This window comes from Pararge aegeria, chromosome Z, assembly GCF_905163445.1.
Source record: "Pararge aegeria chromosome Z, ilParAegt1.1, whole genome shotgun sequence".
Classification (NCBI taxonomy): Eukaryota; Metazoa; Arthropoda; class Insecta; order Lepidoptera; family Nymphalidae; genus Pararge; species Pararge aegeria.
Window position 1 is genome coordinate 9,454,253 of NC_053208.1, and position 20,011 is coordinate 9,474,263.

Here is a 20,011-nt window from a genome sequence, read left to right on the forward strand (position 1 = left end):
TGGTCAAACATAAAATTGCGCATCGGCAGGATGTGATTTTGTGCGGCAAGGCGTCTTGCTTCCAAAGTTCGAGTACGCATTCCCTCGACGATCGTCTGAACCTATTTTGTATTTTATGGTTAGGGATATAGATCCAATAAACGATTTGCGCAATGCTGTGATTGTTAAGAATATTTAGGTAGAAAAAAAACATTTGGATTCATCGATCTAATACCATTACAAACGCGATCTATATATTAGTTGAAAACACAAAACCTTCCGTTAAAGATAATATGATCATTCTCTCAACTTAATTTAAACATATGTTGTTTTTTTTATATTTATCACAGTTTGTCGCAGAGCAAACTAAATCGGCGTCAACACATTATTATTTATTTACAGTGACTGACCTTGAATTGCTCATGTTTCAAATTCGATTAACTGCAAAATATCACCGCCTACGGCATTGGGGTGCGTCGCAGTGCATTGAATTGGAAATATCCTCCTGTTATTGCTTTAATGAGTACACGTAACGTAACATTTGGTATTTATTTACTGGAAAATAAACAAATGATAATGACTATAGGACGATATTAGCAATGGAATGCTGTGATGTGATCGTGACACCCGTGATCGTATGCGCGTACATTTCAAGAAAACGTGTAGCAATTCTAGTCATCAGTCACTTGATACTTTAAAAATTACAAACATGCATAGCCAAATGGAAAATTAATATACGAAAATGATTAAATTCAGAGATACGGTTTCCCCGGAAGAAAAAGTAGCCTATGTCTTTTTAACATTCGCAACCCCAGCTACAGCTAACCTAGTGCCAAATTTCAAATATCGGTGCTACAGTTGAGCAGAACACGTATTACCTACATAAAAAACAAACTAAAAAAAATCGAACAAACAAATAAATCAAACAAGCAAACTTTAACATTTATAATATTAGTACTAAGAAAATAATTCATTTAGGATTCATTTGTCTAAGTTAATTAAATTATACAATAAATTGATTATTAATCCAAAGTAAGTAGTCAGAATAGTAATGTAAATTTAGTAATTACTTATTTAAATGTACCTGCAAATACCTGCACGGAGACGTTTATCGTCAAACATTGATAAAAGTGCTCTCGAAGCCATTAAATCTATGCTCGAATTCACAGACTTTCAAGAAAATTTCTCAAAGAACCTAGTAATAATGTTTTAGTTTCTTGTTTCAATAATCAACCGATTAATTATGGGTACACATTCTCGACTTTGGAACCATATTACTGATTTTGACTTTCGAGACCACTGATCAATAGTTCCTTTAATACATTGGATCTATATCTATGGAGAGTCAATCTCGTAACAGTAAAATTGTAGGTATATAGGAACTTAATAATCTACATTATTTTAACAAAACTAATAAAGATATAAATAATATATATAGATAATGTCACCTGCCACCCGTCGAATATGTCAAATTTTTTCTCAGTTATTTATTACAACAAAATTATAATATTTTACACAATTTTAATACAAGAAATCAAATAGAAAACAATAGAAAAAATAATTAATAATGTACAAGATTGAAAAAAATGAGACGCGGTGGTGGCAGAACGAGATGCGCACAACCGAGATCCAAACATGAGTCATCGTCGTTGTCTTTGGATGAATTTAAAACCCCACCAACATCTGCGGGGGATGTGACGCCTCCTCCACTACGAAGGACATGCAGGGGCGGCACCACGCGACGACATCAATATAAAAAGGACGACGACCATTCAACATCGGCTAGCTTGGAACAACAGGGGCTACGGGCACCCGCGAATGCTCCCGTTACCGGTGGTGTAGTGCGTCGCATGAGATGGTCTCAATCCATCAATGAGAGCGTCATGCGTGCGTACTATGGGGCGACAGAGGGGGGAACTAACCTCACTTCGTACCGATCAAGGATGCTGTCTATGTTTCATATAAATAATATAAAGATATAATAATAATATAATACAAAGATTGCAGGCGCGCTTGCATGTTTATTTTTGAATTTGATTGCCCCTTTAATGAGAAATGTCATAAGCTGTACATAGCATTATAATATCATATCATTATGTATTGTAATCTTTGACATAAAAGGAGCTGGACCTCCTTAAAATAAAGTTGATTGAAATGAAATGAACCCAAGTTCTGTCCTATATAGCATGACGGCATAAGACAAATTTCTCCTTTTTTTCTAGAAACGTTGAAAAAATGGAAATGATTCATTCCACCCGAGCACACGTCTCAGTGACGTCATAGTACAAAATAGTATCATTTTTTATCAATTCGTTTCATTTATTTATTTATTTATTTATTAATTAATGGACTATCAACAGGTTACAATAACTCTTATAAAACTGAACAAAAAATGACAATACATATTAATGTTATATTGTTGACCCACTTAGAGACTTCCACAACTTGCGAATAAAAAACTAAAATGTCAGTAAGATAAAAAAAATATTAGAAAGAGAGAAATGAGAGTATGAGCTGTAAGATCCATCAAGGTGTGACATAAACTAGCCAGATCTAGTGCCGCGAACAAAATCATACATTTTAGAATCATACATTTTATTTTTATTTATTTATTTTTTTATTTTTATGTACTAAAGAACAAAACTAGCTAAACTACTAAACTAATACAAAAAAGAGCAAACGAAACAAAATACTATGTTTAAACAATACCACAGTTTTGCGATAGGAAGCGGTCCTTTAGAATTTTTTTTAATTTAGGAAGACAATCCCCTATTATGTCTATGTAAAGCACTTTATTAAGACTGTTATACAGAGTTAACATCCTATTAATAGGTGTTGAGACCCCTAGATTTGTTTCATTAGAATTATCCTATATAATTGTCTCCTGCCCCTACTAGCAGTGCAGGTAAGACAGTGATGAAAAGCAGGTCTGTCAATATAAAAAGTGGTACAAATTCTCATTATAAATTTTGCGTGAAGACGTCATGTTCCTTCGAACAATGTATGGGAACTACCGTACATAGAGTCTGCAAGCGGTCAACCAGCTGTTGCACTCTTAGGACGCGACATGGCTCAAAACCTGTTGCGCGAGTTCATACTGCTTAGTTTATTTGGTCGATTGCATATAAATGTTTAGCGGACCACTTTTTTATTACTAGCTTGCTGAAAATATTTGCTCTAAAATTTTGTTCGCTAATATCAATCGGCAATATCAAACCAAATTTGACATTTTCGGACAGTAAATAAACATTGCAATATTTACTAGGTACCTTGGTTTGGATCATAAACATAGGCAATATCAAAGTGGATGCAAGCACTATGTCAAAAGCAATATTTACTAACGTAAATAGCCGAATAGGTTTAGTTGCACGGCGTATGTTTGTATTGACAAAGTGTCTGTAAAATTATTCGACGCTATATAGCAAAACGAAAACACACTACCTCTCACCCCAAACGCGCATTCCAGGTAGGGTAAAGCAAAGGGTTCGGTCGGGAAACTTACTAAAACTAACTAATTATATTAGTGGTCTCTCCTCAGTTATGAAAGAACGAAGAATTTAAAACGACTTACGGAACCTTTATCTGTTCTCGACTCTTGTAAAAGGCTATGTATCTCATGACATTACCCATTACTATTTTTATATTCTATCATTTATTATTTTTCTTTTTTTTTTTAAATTATTAACAATGCTTAAGAATAAATTAAAAAACACTATTAAAAATTTATAAAAAAAAAACTTCCACCCTCCGCTTGCGGGGCTTTTGAATGCCCAAGCAACCGGTGGTCAGGGCTCCAGAGTGAGAAACCTCCTCACAATACGCGCCGTTTCAAGGACTACTGCCTTCTGTATCCGACCCTTGATCCAACAACCAAGCGAAAGCTTCTTGAGATGTTGGTCGAAACTTTTCGCGAGAAGACCATTGACTGAAACGACTACAACGCAAACATCAACGAAACAAACAAACACAGTCCGCACAGTGTATGCAGATGATTTAAAATGAAAATCTCCAGTACGAGTTATAAAACACTTAAGGATAGGTATTGTAAGAGTTATAAAAAGCGTACCCTTAAGTATTTATAACTCGTACATTTGCATTTTTTTTTTGCATTTTTCGGAAGGACACTTGCCGATAACCACCTGAGGGGTTGCTACGGCGTCACCGGGGGAGTGGGGCGAGCGCGAAAGCTCGGCATGAGAAAAGCCCCAGTCATCCGGGTGTTCTCATCTTGCCGTTAGCAAGATGAGAACACCCGGAAACTATATGCCTGAGGGACTCCCCAGGACGATGACACGCTCGACATATGTCTAGAGTGCCATCTTTCATTATGTGTTTCCGGTAGTTTCTCGTCTTGATGACTTCGTCCATAATTGCACAGACAAAACCCTCGGTTTCCCCAAATAGGTCACCGAACTGTAACCAGGATACAGATGCGATTTGATCTACATCTGGTCCCGACAGGGCCTTGTAGAATCTGCCATGCAACTCCTTACTCTTCCATACCGCCACACGATCTGAGTTGCTAAGTACTTTTGGCTTGCGCCAGTTCATTACTATCATTATTACAGTCTTAATTAATTTCTATTTTACAAATATTTTATATGGCGTTGCATGAAAAGTACAAAGTAAAATATAATGTATGTCCTAGTGAAAATGTTCGACGATCCTTTGCCAATATTTTTATTAATTTTGTGCAATTGGATTTTCAAATGTAATGATTTTGTACGACTTTCGTTCCTCATTGTTTTATAAGTGAGATTACGTTAAGGATAAAAAGTAACATAGGTTTAGTAATTTATTTAGTAATTTATTTTAGGTTATAGTTATGTATTAATAAAAATTATATTTTAGAGATAATCAAAAAAGTAACTATCTTCATATTTTAGCGCTAATCAGAATAATATTTACTTAATATGCTTCCAAAGAAATCTCAATTTCTTAATATTGACAAGTATTTCTAAAATAGTATTTTCAAATATAAAAAAAAAAATGATAGAATCACCGAGCGATGCAAAGGTCACTTTCTTACATACTCGTAGCTGCAAGTTATTGCTACTTTTGCGATCAGTTCCGGGTTTTTTTTGCGCAATTGCATGCGTGGTCATAGTAATAAGAAAAAATAAGGGAAAATAACTACTCCTAATTTTGGTCGAAATTAATCTATTCTGGTAAGCGTTTAAATAATTATTAAGCCAAAATAACAAGACATGCTTCATTTTATGTTGCACATATATATTTAAATTTTGTAATTAATTTATAATAAGCTTTTTAATAAAGATATCAAAATGTATCCAAGCCTTTATTTTGTTATTTCCATCGTTACATTATTGTTAAAATCTGTTCCTTTTATTCCTTCATTTTATTCTATTCCAGTCCAAATGTATTTTGTAAGCAGTTTCTATTATGCATAAAATTGATACAAAATATATGAAGATTGTAATACGTCGACTGTCTAATGCTGGGCCGATGTATATGTTGGTATAATAGAGGGTGTACACTTGTGATGGTATGCTTAAAATTCTGTGCGCAAGACTGGCCCTTGGAAACTCCGACACTGGCAAAAAGTCGGATGTTTGCCGCTGCGACGGATGTTTTAACAGCAGTACCAAAATACGATGGGGTTATTACTTCTGATATAGAGTAGCTTGCGTGTACAGAGCTTCCTATACGCCAAAGCCATGCGAATGAAAGCAATCTAGTCAGCAATTCTTCTGTAGTGGGCATAGCATTTTGGTCGTCCGGTGTCTTGAGTAGTTTGTCATAAGTATATATTATTATGATTGTTGCCTGTAGATAATAATAATTAATTCTTGCATGATTTTCTAAGTGAAAAATAAGTAAAGTTTTATAAACATTGAGTTTAAACAAAATAAGATATATTTTGTATTAGATATACATTAGGTATACAAACAAATCCTCGACAAGTAAGTGATGTAACAGTTGTCAGTTTTGAGAGTCCTTTTTTATCTGAAGTAATATTACAACCTTCTTAGATTCGTGCATAGCAATGAGGATACAAAAACGAAATTAGATAATATAATATTTATTTCACAGTAGTTTGAATTGATCAACGAAAGCAGACACGAAAAACCTATTGAAAATCGCAAAGGCGCATAATACCGCACAATATTTTATCCAATATATAGTTTTTAAATAATTATTAACTTAATTATTAATCGGCCTAAAATCGGCCGTCTTATGATAAGTAAGTTTTATTAAGGGTTTCTTAGAACCTCCACTTAGAACACAGTGATAGCTGATATTCCGGATCAACATAGGATACTTTTATTCCCGATAAACAAAAAGTTTCCTCCGGGAAATGGGATGAAATATTTTATCAATTTTACTTCATAGCTTCGTTAAATTTGAACCGATTTTTATACTTCCTTTATGGTTAGAAAGTGTAATACTATTAAGCATGTATTTTAAAATTTTAATGAAGATCTGATAAATGTTGTCGGAGATAAAGGACAAAACTCTTGACAGATAACAGCAAGTCGCAAGGCATATGGGACAACGATCGAATGCATGCGTACCATTCTAATAATATTATAAATGCGAAAGTTTGTGAGGATGGTTGTATGGACACAGCTAAAACTAACAATTAGGCTCTTTTTATCCCGAAGAATAATAGCGTTCTTTTCGGATATGGGAGGTAAGTTTTTGCTAATTTTACAAAATAACCGATTAGTTTAGTACTATACTATACTATTTACAGTTTAGTTCAGTTCGGTTAATGTTATATAGAGACACAACTTCGCCGCGAACAGCAGCAAACTCCTTAGGTAGCACTTAACGATTCTTCATATGTGCTAACGCGCTACATAATAAGAACGTGACCGTAAGTGCAAGACTTAATAAAATATGATTCTTATTCTAGTTCTAGCCATTTCAATAAGAGTAATCTAAGAATTCAAACATTCTAACGATGCATTTAGTGACAGCGAATTCTTTTTTTGTTGAAATATTTTCTTGAACATATATTTTTATATTTTTTATAGTTTACATTTGGTATTTATTGTATATATGTTCTTCTCATATTTAAGGGGTTCTGGAAGAAATTTCTTTCGAGATAATTTGTCCTTGTGCCCTTTTTCATGTTTATTCTGTGGTAAGTAGTTACTTAATAACTAAACAAACTTCGATCAGAGAGAGATTTTTGTTAAATTTAGCTATAATAAAGCAACAGACCCAATGGCTGAACGCAGACATTTGAAATTTTGAGAGAATTTTCTCTGTGCACCCAAGAAGATGTACCTACTAAGAAAGGATTTTTTTAATAGGAAGATATTATTTATTTGAAAGTTTGACATAGGATACTTTTGCCGTAAATATATATTGCACCCTGGAGTTGGGACCTTTTTATCCCTAGTAAACTTAAGTTCGAACACACGGACACAAGTGACTTAATCATAGTTAAGGCACAGTTCGAAAAACCCTGGCTTGACAATCTGTGGCCCTGTTTCTGCGTAAAAAAGTACAAACCAAAATTCTACCGAGAAGAGACGGTAACACTCTGCAGATTTCATGATTTTCTTTTTCTTTTTTAAAACATCATTTTACAGTTTTATAATGTAAAAAAAGTTTCTATCTTGTGAGAAATGAGAGCGGATGAGGCTTCTTTTATGTATAATGTTAATATAACGAAGTTTAAACTAAAACTGTTACTACTAAGTCGGCTTTACAAGTCAAAAAGCTAAATTATTTAGCCCTATAGGAGATTGTGGGGGCGTTAAAATTATTTATATAATTGTAATTGTTGATAACATCCTAAAGGTTTTTTTTATAGTAATAAATGATGTACCAAGCTGTGGTAACCTAATGGTTAGTGAAAAACCATATTTTTTTACATGAACAGAGGAACACTTTGAATGCCATGTAAGGAACACATCCTATGAAATGACACCCTTCGGACTGGAACGAAGCTTAGCAGCTTAAAAAGGCATGGGGGTAGTAGGGACTTCCTTGGACAAGCTTGGCCACAAAATGCTTTAATAGGTACTACTACTAAAACTTTAAGTGCGGAAAAGTCTATGTAAGATTTGCAGTCAATGATTGCAACTATCTATAATTTCCAAATAATACTGGTTGCCTCTGGAAGTCGGAGGGACATCTTTAGTGCTAAAACACATATCTATATGTATAAAAATGTTATGTTGCTTTGTGTACGCTTCAAAAACTCAAAAATTTTTGCAATGATCGGGCTGAAATTTTAGCATGATATATAATACGCATCAAGGTTTATTTTTATCTATTTTTCTTAACCATTCAATCAATGTGCCACAGCGAAGCGTGGCAGGGTACAACTAGTTTAGTATAATACAGTCAAGGAAAATCTCCATTACATGTTATTCGAAGCATTTTGCTATATGACCACTAGCCGTTCACTTCGAGGTAATCTCGTCAGCAGATTATTATATTGAATCTTTTTCCATTTCTGATTTCACAAGATTAGTATGATCATGAGGAAGGGTCAACAGTTGTTGGTCGAACGCTGCCCGTCGTAAGTAAATTAGGTACATGTGATACAGTCGTTGGTTGGAAAATCCTAAAGCTCAGCATATTAAAATCTTTGTAATAAAGAAATTGTATATTCTCAAATTTCAATAGTCCAGACTTATATTTGACTACCAATCATATCTACAATTTTATCATGTATAGATTCGTGAATTCTAGCCGGATAAAAATTATTTTAAAGTCTATTAAGATTCATGAGGTAGACGGACGAACTGACAGCGGCGAGTAGCGTAGCGTTATCGTAGAGGCACCTTTCGGCTACGAAACCCAGAAAAGTATATCAATCTATTGCCATGTTGTTGCTAGCATTTGTTGTTGATTCAGCGTTCCGGTACGACGCGACAGCCTATCAGGTTAGCACGTTATCTTGGACTGCGTCATCACTTACAAGCAGGTCTGATTGCAGTCGAGGGTTAACTTGTACTGAAAAAAAAAATCCATTCGCTGCTTAACACAGGAGTTCTCTATCATGGGAGAGAGGATTTGAAGTATGCTCTACAAATCATCCCACTCCAATGCTCGAATGCAAGTAACACTTTTACCTACTCGTATTTACCTACTCGTATATTTTATTAGCAACCGACAAGGGAATCGAACATGGGACATCGCGATCCGCAGGTTGTTGAACACGTAAACCACTACGGTCTTGCGCCTGGCGCTAAAATTGTGAAAGCGGCTGCACACCTGTTGCGTCACATTACGTTCCTCCGCCGCGCCCATTCATACTATAAGATTGAGTTAAACCCTGACCAAAATAACATTTTGTTTATTCTTGTGATAATGACTATGGCACCAGGGGCTAAAGGCTAAGTGGATTTGGTAATTAATGTAAAAGTATTTTGTATTTTTTTTCTTTTTCGAAGGACAATATCCGATTACCGCCTAAGGGGTTGCTACAGCGTCGCCGGGGAGAAGGGGCGCACGCACTCGCCTTGAGATGAGCCCCGGGGCTTGACGACATCGTGGGCGAAAGAGGAACGTCGACCCGAGGGTTCCTCCTCCTCGGACCTCGGCTCGGTTCGACTTTTCGTGCTAGTTGGTGGACTTATGGACTTATGGCTTAGTCTCAAAGTCACCGTGAATGCGCTAAGGATTCACGTCCCGGTGAAGTCAGAAGTCGGGGTCCTCGACCTTCATCACCGAAGACGCTGTGAAGGTTGTGTGTGTAACACATACCTAGTTGAGGCACATTGTCGATAGTACTTTTGCGCTAACTTCACGCATTTTAAAGAATTACTGAACACTTGTTTGAATTGAGAATAATATCAAATCTTCCTTGTATTAAAATTCAAACAAATTCTCGTATCCTATTTATATCTCGTAAATATAGAATCAGTGGCGTGCACTTCATGCTTGCACAATTGACCAACCTGCAATTGTATATAACTCTTATCATCATAATCATCAATACATTATCTGCTTACTACAGGACACGACCCTCGTGTCAGAATGAGAAGGCGTTATAAGTAGGCGGTAGGTAGGTCCAACACGCTGACAAAGCTCAAATTGGAAGACTTCAAACGCCCTTTAAAACACTCTAGAGAACTCTGAGGCCTGCAGGTTTTCCCACGATGTTTTCGTTCACCGTTCAAGCTGGTTATTTTATACCGAGAAGTGCTTGCCGGGCACCGAACTTGATCCCCCTCCTAAGAAAGCTGAAACCTTACCTACTAGGCTATCACGGTTCGTATAGGAAGTTGTTTTATCTATTTTACCCTATCTTCCTGCTTTATGCCAGCACTTTGACTTTATATCTTCTGAATTTCCACCGATCTTGAACGATGTTTCGGCCTTGGTTAGTTACCACCCTATCGAAAAAGTCGCGACGCTAAGCGATTTAGCGTTCCGGTACGATGTCGCGTAGAAACCGATTCAGGGTATGGGTTTAATTTAACTGCCATGAGCCATTACAGGTTAGCCCGTTAACATCTAAGACTATTATTAGTTATTAACAGGTCAAAATCAAAAAACCCTGGTCAATAAAACAACTCATAAATAGGCATTACAAAAGTATTGTCACCAAAAATTAATTACATTATTTGTGAGAGTATCATTTACCTATTATAGATAATCCTTTTGTTGATTTTTAATAAAATGGTTAACTTATTGACTTACTGTCAGTAATGGAGCTCGCTCGGCGAATGAGAGTGGTCTTCTTTTGTTTTGAATGTGATGTGAAATAAACACCTATTCTTTGAGTATCATTTCATGTTTTCTGAGATAAATATAACTATGATGCTAAACAAGGTCGAGGAATATTCCAATTTATACTTTTAGCCATCATCGTAAAAGAAGGGTTGTTACAGGAGTTTGTCTGTCTGTGGTATTGTAGCGTGTGCGTTTGAAAACTGACGTAATATAGCTATAGCTATTTCAGAATAATCTCGCGAAACTGTTTTATTAATTATCAACGTCCATTTCATCCACAAATCTTCATAAATTACTGCTGCTGGATACATGCCTCCTCTCTCATAGGTGAGACACCTTTAGAGCATACACCCACCACTCTGCTCCAATGCGGTTTGGTGGTCTTTCGTGACTTCGGTCACAAGCAAGTGATAGTAACCAGAACCAATGCTTTCACATGATCTTGTTTGATACCGCCCTCAGGGTTGGTACTATAATTTTTAACCGGAAAAACCCAAAACCTACAAGTTCTTGGCCGACCCGGGATTTGAATCCAGGAACTCGTGATCCGTACACCGAAAAGGCAATTAGACCAATGATAACGTTATTTGAGTAATCAATTACTTAATAACCAGATTGTACGGAAGCCTTTGTCGGCTTCAATAAGATCCCATAAGATAGAATAATTAAATTGTAAAATTTCTCATTGGAAAAGAGCAATTGCTGAGTTTTAAGCCGGCTTCTATGCCTTTAGAAACGATGGTATTATACAACAGTGCCCTGGTCTTCCAATTATTAATTCTGAAATATTAATATTTGCAGTAAGTAGCACGTCTAGTTTCTCCCAACAAACCCGGATGATGGGAATTATTCGCTGTTTAAAGTGTTCTTTGTTGAGTGCATAACCATCTCTCCCTCCCGTTCCGTTGTTGAGTGCCTTTAAAATAATTTATTTAATAAGTTAAATATTATCTTTATTTGGGTTTTACACTAAGTTGGCCCAATGCGGATTGGTGGACTCCACACACCTTTTGGAGCGACGCGAACATTATGGAGATTTATCCGGCGGTAGGTTTACTCACGATGTTTTTCACACCGTTGAAACAAGTCATACTTTAATAACTTAAAACGCACATTACTTAGAAAAGCCGAAAGAGGGGTGTGCTGGGATTCAAACTCGGCCATACGAAAGTCAAGTCAGAGTCCTATCCACTGGACTATCACCGCTTCAGAAATCACCATACCAGAGAAAATTCATGTCATATAAATTCCCAATGGAATCGAACCCGGGCCCTCCAACTTATAACACAACACTCACCACGCGTCAAATCTAAAAATTTAAAAAGAAATATAGGTGAGGTGTAGAACATGATAGAAAACATAAGTAAAACAAAACCTACAAAACTTTTAGAGCATAGTTATTAATTTGTATAATAAGTACTAGGAATAGTTTTTTATATATGTGTATTTTATTATTTCTAAAAAAATAAAGCTCGAGGATATCTTTTTAGTCGAAAGTTTATATTGAATATTGATTGAAATTAATTACTAAGCCATAATAAAGCTTAGGTACGAATATAATTGCTCTAGGTAGGTTTCTCTAGCTTACTATTAAGTGACATTGTAAGATCGTGATCGCACAAAGGATATCAATTCTCATGACCCGGGTGCGTTTGGTATCAGTTCGAGTATTAAGCTACCGTCAAGCATCATTATTATCAACCATATTAATTCTCACTGCTTAACAAAGACCTATCTTTTCTTACGAGATAGATGCCCATTTTCACTAACAAAAGACAAGGCAATGCCTAAATAAGTTACTCCTAATGTAAAAATAGTCCTAGACGTGCATCAACCGTAAACCAATATTTATCATCTAAGAGTTGTTAAGCGTTATATTTTCTATATAAATGGCCAAAATCTTTAAGCATTCGATTAAGGTGATGCCTAGGTTAAGTGTAAACGGGCACGACAGTATAGACCTACGACCATAGGTAGGATTGACTATCACATGTAACCAATAATGACAGGTAAAAATTATTGACTACATGCGGCCGATAATTACTGGGACGTGCCCTCAGAAGCACGAGACGTACAACGTCCAGTTTTTTATTTCTAACAATAATTCCAAATAAAATATCGCTTGTTTGCGACATTAATGAAAAATCTCAGAATGTTAAATTATTTTATTTTATTTTTATTTTTTCTTTAATTGGAAAACCAATAGTTGTAGATACTAACTAGTTAACAGATTGATTGACTTAAAACTAATAACAGGTTTCCACAGATAAGTAGTATTACTAATAAAATATTTTGAAAACGAAAAGAACAGCGCCATAAAGTTACATTTTCTCTCCCGCCTTCATCTTCAACAAATTCCCTCAGTACACTAGGTTAAAACTACATTTTTGTTTCTACACTAAATTGATAATTAATTAACCCAAAAATCGCTAAATTTTAATTAGTCATGTCATCCTTTCGCATATGAAACGTACGATTCAAAAGCGCTTTTGAAAGGCCTACGTATTTGCTTAAAGTAGTTTTTATTGCATTTGATAAATCTTGAAATACCTACTTAAGTATTAGAAATGTGTTAAAAAAACATATTTAGTAGTTAAGTATAGTTAATTAGTTAATTTGATATTAAATATTCAGTCGAATAATAATTCAAAAGTGTGTACAAAGAGATGTCAGCCTTGTCAATCGACCTGTAGCTATTTACGGTATCCCATTAACGTGGCAGAAAATATTGATAATGAACAATTAGATAATAAAACCACCGGTAATTATAATGTCTACTGAAAAAATCACTTTCGATAGCAAAAGTTATTGCGTAGTAAACGATTAGTGCAACAGCTCTCTACACCGCCTGCGTGCGTGGACGTGATTTTCGCCCGGTTCCCCACGTACTCCCATTTAAACCGTGGCGTCCAACGGCACAGGTAGAGCAGCGCTCTCCTCAGCCGAGCGAGTTCAAACCTCCTACAATTATTTATCGGAAAAGTTACGAAAAATAATTTGTGGAAGAGAATTTCAATAATTCATATGCGAAATTAATCAATACACACTCGAAAAGATAATAAACTTTATTAACGGTGATAATAATTATCGCGATACGATTAGAAATGATATAGTCCCTTCACGCACAGTGTAAGGTGTGACTTGTAGTGTGCAGATGTAAAATTAAAAAAAAAAATTACAATAAAGTGTGAATATGGCGAAAGAAAACCGGGCACCGCAATGCTTGGTGAGCATTGCTTGCATCTCCAGCATACTGTCGATGGTAAGTTAGTTCATATATTTACACGGAACTTCAGAAAGTTTTTAATTATCGGTTAAAATAATGTTAAAATATTTTAAAATGCGAAGTAACATTACTTTATTTGGTTCGTCATAAAAAAATGATTTTTGTAATTGAGTAGTGTTTTTTTGGATTACAAAGGTGATAAGTAGGCTAAACATGAAAAAGACATATGAGCATATAACATCCTCACCGATTAAAAAAAAATATTAATATTATATTATTATAATATAAGTAATCAGAGGAACACTTTTATTCATATACGTAAGTTAAGTAAAGTTTTACTGAAGAATTCTTTTCTTGAACTAAGCACGGATAATCTCCACTCCTCAAACACATTTAACATTCTCCCAGGACAAATACTATCCTGGATATGGAGTACTTAATATAAAATATATAAGGCTAATTTTCCAATTCATATACTTACAGTTAAAGTGCGATTAACATTTATTATATTTGTGAAATATTGCATCGCAAAACTTTTCAAATTCATTCGATCGAAATAACAGCTTTCTGAGGCTTTGTAAACTGATCAAATCCATCTTATTAGCAATAAGCGTTTAAATGTTCACTCGCTCATATCCGTTTTGACAAAACAGTCTTAAGAATGGATTCGATTGATTTGATCGGTGCACTGTAACTACAGTGACAGTGGTATTTACAAGGTATCTATAGAAGGTAGTTTTTATCTAAGCTTTCGAAATTATAAAAATGTGATTAACGCTAAAATGTGCCACGAGGGCTGAGTACATTTGCTGGACAAGAGCGGATTGTAATATAGTAGTAAAACTTTATCTAAAATTCGGAAATATTCAAATCGCGATCAACCTTAAGATGTAACGTTATGGCAGTTATATTAAACCCTTAATCGGTTTCCAGCCGAAAGCGTAACGGAACGCTAAATCGCTGTGGTACATTTTTGTCGGTAGGGTGGTAACTAGCCTTCCACCAGCCCAGGAGAAACTATTTTAAAAATTATAAATTATCGTTCCCGGTTCTCTCACAGACCAACGCGCCAGGGAGGGAGTCTACACACCCCCCCCCATTTTTGATAGATTCAGCTTAGTGTCTAATTTCTGAAATTATAAGGTATCGAGTTTATAGAAATATCGCTGGCCAAGTGCGGATTGTATTATAGTAGTTAAACTTTATCTGAAATTCGGAAATATTAAAATTGCGATTAACGAAGATGTGCCTAACGGGTCACCTCTCAGAATGAAAAGGGCTTAGCACGTTGCCCACCACGCTGGACAATGGCTGGCTGCGGATTGGTATACTTCACACGCCTTTGAGAATACTATGAGAACAGTAAGACGTGAAGGTTTCCTAAGGATTGCAATTAAAACGCTCATAAACTCCAAAAATTTCTGTCTGAGATTGAACTCGGCCCCCGTAAGGAAAGCCGAAGCCTCACCCTCTAGGTTATCACCGCTCCTATACCCTTATGTTTAAGGTAGTAGTAGAGCTTTTTGTGACAGAGCTCGTCCGGGGAAGTACTACCACTGTGCTTATTTCTGCCGCTATATGCCGATATATTATGCGACCGATATATTATATACACCGACCGATGAGTACCGACAGCGACGTCGTCGCTGTCGTTACTCATGGGTCCTTCACATCTACGCAGGGCAGGTTGGCAGGATCAGTGGCGTACATAGAGGGTATGCACAGGGTATGCAGATGATATAAAATGAAGAAAATCCCCAGTACGAGTTATAAATACTTATGGGTAGGATTTTTATAACTCTTACAATGCCTATCCTTAAGTTTTTTATAACTCGTACTGGGGATTTTCTTCATTTTATATCATCTGCATACCCTGTGCATACCCTCTATGCACGCCACTGGGCAGGATATATTCCTTTCATGCCCTGTGAAGTTTGTTCTGTTTATAGGTGATGGCTATCTGCTTGGCCCATCAATTATTAACTACAAAAAGACCGTTTTTATAATATATAGCTTACCCGGGCAAACTACGTCTGCACCGAATCGGTTATAAGAGGTTTTAATATGTAAAAAAACATAGAAACGAATTACAGCGCTACCTACAGGTCTCACTCTAAGTCGGTATGACATATTTAGAAATCATCGTTATATAACAGCCAATTAACAGAAAGCCATAGTAAAATATACACAAAAAACATCCATCCATACATCCACCCTCACAAACTTTCGCATTTATAATATTAGTAAGATGGTACGCATGCATTCGATTGTTGAACCATATGCCTTGCGACTTGTTGGTATCTGCGAAGAGTTATGTCCTTTATCTCCGACAATATTTATCAGATCTTCATTTAAATTCGACAATACATGCTTGATAGTATACACTTTTTAAAAACAACACATATTAAAAAAAAACCGAAGCTATGAAGTACAATTGATAAAAAAAATCATCCCGTTTCCCGGAGGAAACTTATTGTTTATCGGATAAAAAGTATTCTATTTGTTGGCCCGGAATACCAGCTACTACTACCTAAACCAAATTTTATTTTAATCCGTTCAGTAGTTTTCACGTGATGCCCGGACAGACATACAGACATACAGACAGACAGACAGACAGACAGACAGACAGACAGACAGACACCATTTTACTCCGACAAATTATAACTGATTTAAATAAATATTTTTGTACTAAGTATAGAGGTTATAGTATGTGTTTAATTTTGCCCAAACTTTTGTAGATCTGAATGTGGTTGGAGATAGAGGACATAACTCATAAGCGGACTGCAGCAAACCCCTCATTTAAGGCTTAGCGATACTGAATACTTTAATTTTTTTAGAACAACAACTAAATTGAATGCCACATCAAAAACAAAATCAAACGCAGACGAAGTCGCGGGCAACAGCTAGTCGATTATAAAGCATCCCCCGATCAAATTTTTCAAAATATATTAAATGTACAGAAATCTTCCAGTTACAGTTTTATTATAAGTATAGATATAATTCATAAAATGCTACCTTATCAAATTGATACAACTGCTTACAGTACCAATGCGTAATCAATTCTGTGTCCACTGATGTTCTCATTTAAGAAATGGCGATCCGGTTTGGCGATGGCTACAAGTAACAAATTATATTATGTATTAACTATACATTGCTTTGCGAACGTTTCAGCGAAACTGATTTGCGTCTGCGTACCTGTATGATTATTTTTACGCAGGATTTGGGTAAGAACGAGAAACTAAATAGAGGTTACCTTCGGCCACTAAGAACAATGTAGTTCGGCTGGGATCTGACCAAACCGATAAGAAATGTCACTAAACAATATGTCTGAAAGGTAAAAAACGGGGATGCAGTGTGTTAGAAAAGGACAACAGGTTGCTAGAGTTTTCGAGAATTATCAAATTCAATATCATACATTATAACATTAACAATTTGAAATTCGACCCCGGAATCGAACCCAAGGCGCTTAGTATGCTAACTACTAGACCAACGCAGCAGTTACATAAGTTCACTCTTGAACATTGAAATTCACACTTGCTAAGCAATACGTTGTTATCTTTCAGGGAATTTTAATCCGGTGATTAATTTTATACTCTAAATACGACAATTGTATTTCAATATGTGATAACAATCACTGTTCGAAGTTCGAGATAAACAATCTATTTCCTTAAAAAATTCTAAATTTTGAGAACCTATAATGCCATAATATTCTATAAGAGAAGTTTAGTGCCCACTGTATATATTGTGAGACATATCATCTCAGCCTGATGGATATGGTGATGATGATACACTTACCTAGATGGTAAGCTAAGTTAGCTTTGCTATACAAATATTGATATTAACATTTCATAAGTTCAGAACATAAATGATGTCACATATAAGTACACAGCTTCTGTGATATAAAGAGTCTAGCCCTAAAAAGAAAATAGGTTTAACAAAATACGATAAGTTTACAGTAATAAACTTATAGGTATAGGTTATAATAGGTAAGATCGATAGGCCCGAATAATCAACGTCAAATCAAGTAGATTTTAATAAACAGTCGCGTGCTCAGCGTTCTATGTGATTATTATGTGACACCTTCCATGAAAACAATGTCCATATTTCCTTATCTGAGGCAAATTTTAATGGCACACCCATTTGTAAGTTTCCTCTTTAAGGGAAAGAAAGATTTTTTATTTGGATTTTCGTACCAAATCGGCTCCGAAAGTACGAGACCTATTTTAACTATTTCTTCACCAAATAAAAGCTTAATTATCACAAAGTAACTTAAAAAGAGATCTTAAAGAAGACAAAAGGAGATCCTTAATAAAATTGCAATAATGTAAAAAAAAGTAGCAAAATTTTGTCTATAAAAATTTCGTTACTTCAGGTGCTCTGAGAAAACTATAGGTGACACAAAGATAATAAAATAAACTACATAATTACTTACTACTTTACCACTACTTTTCTTATTACTTTTTTTTATACTACATAATTAAAGTACTCATTATTACCTACAAAAAAGTACACGAGGACATACCTATATCTAACTATCATGGTTAAGTCACAACAGCAGCTTTTGTTTTCTGAAATTGTATTAATTAACCGGTAGAAACAAAAGTTGGTTACATTTGTATTGCTGTGGTAATTCCAATTTAAATAAATCATTTTAGCATCAAGTGTATTTGTTTAGTATTAAAGTACTATTTAATTCAATCTAATCGATCATTTAAATTAGAAATTATTGCGAGTTTAAAAAATTGAAGGACAGCAGCTAAACAAAACAGTTATTTTAGAGCTACACTTGCTGTTGAAAAAAGTTATTTTAAAAACTATAACAAGACTATATCTATATAATATTTTAATATCTACTCTCCAAACTTAATAGTTGATATACGTTGTAAGTGATAAAAGCTGAAACCGACATACCTACACTAAATTCTCCTTCAAACTTCTGGGTCTTATTCGTTAACTGACTCCAGTTAACATACCAAGCGCAAGCAACTATTTTTTGCTGCAGCTACTGCCACACATCTCTCAAATAAACTGTTCCTACGGGAAGCTTTAAAAACAGAAACAAACGCGGACGAAGTCGCGAGTCACAGCTAGTTATTTGATGATTTGCAAATTTGAAGTAATATTGTTTGTTTTTTGCTAAGCGAAATTAGATTTTTTATAGATTAATAATAAACAAATGTAGTGATATGAATTGAATTTGATTTTATAAATAGGTGCGCTATATATACACTACATACATCACACACTACGCAAATCAAGCTATTGATAATTCAATCAATGGTTCAGGCACAATTGTTTAGAATTAATTGGTAGCTTCTTTTGTTGTTGAAATATCACCTTGTTGATGAATCATAAATTATCTACACAGATTATAGCTTATTTTCATGTTTTTGTGTTTGTCACTCAATTTTCCTTACGAATCGTTTTATTATCATATTGTATGAATATTCAGCCACGCAATTTGCAACACTTGAACGACGATATCGATTGCTTTAGCCCTAGATAACTTAATATGTACTAGACCTGCTTAGAAAGTACCTGCGAATTTTTTTTTGGGAACAGGGCAAACAGTATGTCATTATTGTACAAAAAAACAAAAAAAAATTATTTTATGTGGTTACGTGTCCTTTTTTTGGTTCTCCAATGGCAAATACAGACAATTTGATGATGTGAATCAATGTCGTGATTGATGTCATCAAATCTTCTGTGAGCGGTGAAAGCCTTTCCTTTAGGCGAGACGGAGTTCTTTCTCCGTTCGCACCTCTAATTTTTCGGAGTTATATTATGCTTTTTTTTTAATTTAAGCAATTAAATATCACTTGTTTTAACGGTGTATAAAAATATCGTGAGGAAACCTGCATGTTTGAGAGTTCTTCGTAGTGTAAGCAAAGGCGTGCGAGGTCAACAAATTCGCAATTGAACATACCACGGCTTAAACCTTTCTCATATTGAGATGAGACCCGTGCCCAGTAGTGGGCCAATGATGGACGGATAATGACGATGAATGATGATGATGCGGTAATAATAAAGATTCTTAGAAAAATTTAGCTATCTACCCGTTGCGACTCATTAAAAACAGGCATAAAGCCCACTGACAGCCAAACGGTCTGAATGAAGGTTCGACGGATAGCGAAGGCTTAG

The 20,011-nt window shown here is 35.2% G+C and overlaps 1 protein-coding gene across 2 annotated transcripts in view; it reads left to right on the plus strand.

The window, feature by feature from the left end:
• Nucleotides 1-13,778: 13,778 nt before the first annotated feature.
• Nucleotides 13,779-20,011, plus strand: part of LOC120636691 — a 37,998-nt gene continuing 31,765 nt past the window's right edge. For both annotated transcript variants that reach the window (XM_039908261.1, XM_039908262.1), the window contains exon 1: nt 13,779-13,906. In XM_039908261.1, coding sequence (XP_039764195.1) covers nt 13,838-13,906 — 69 coding nt within the window. In that variant the 5' untranslated portion in view covers nt 13,779-13,837. The remainder of the gene's footprint in view (nt 13,907-20,011) is intronic.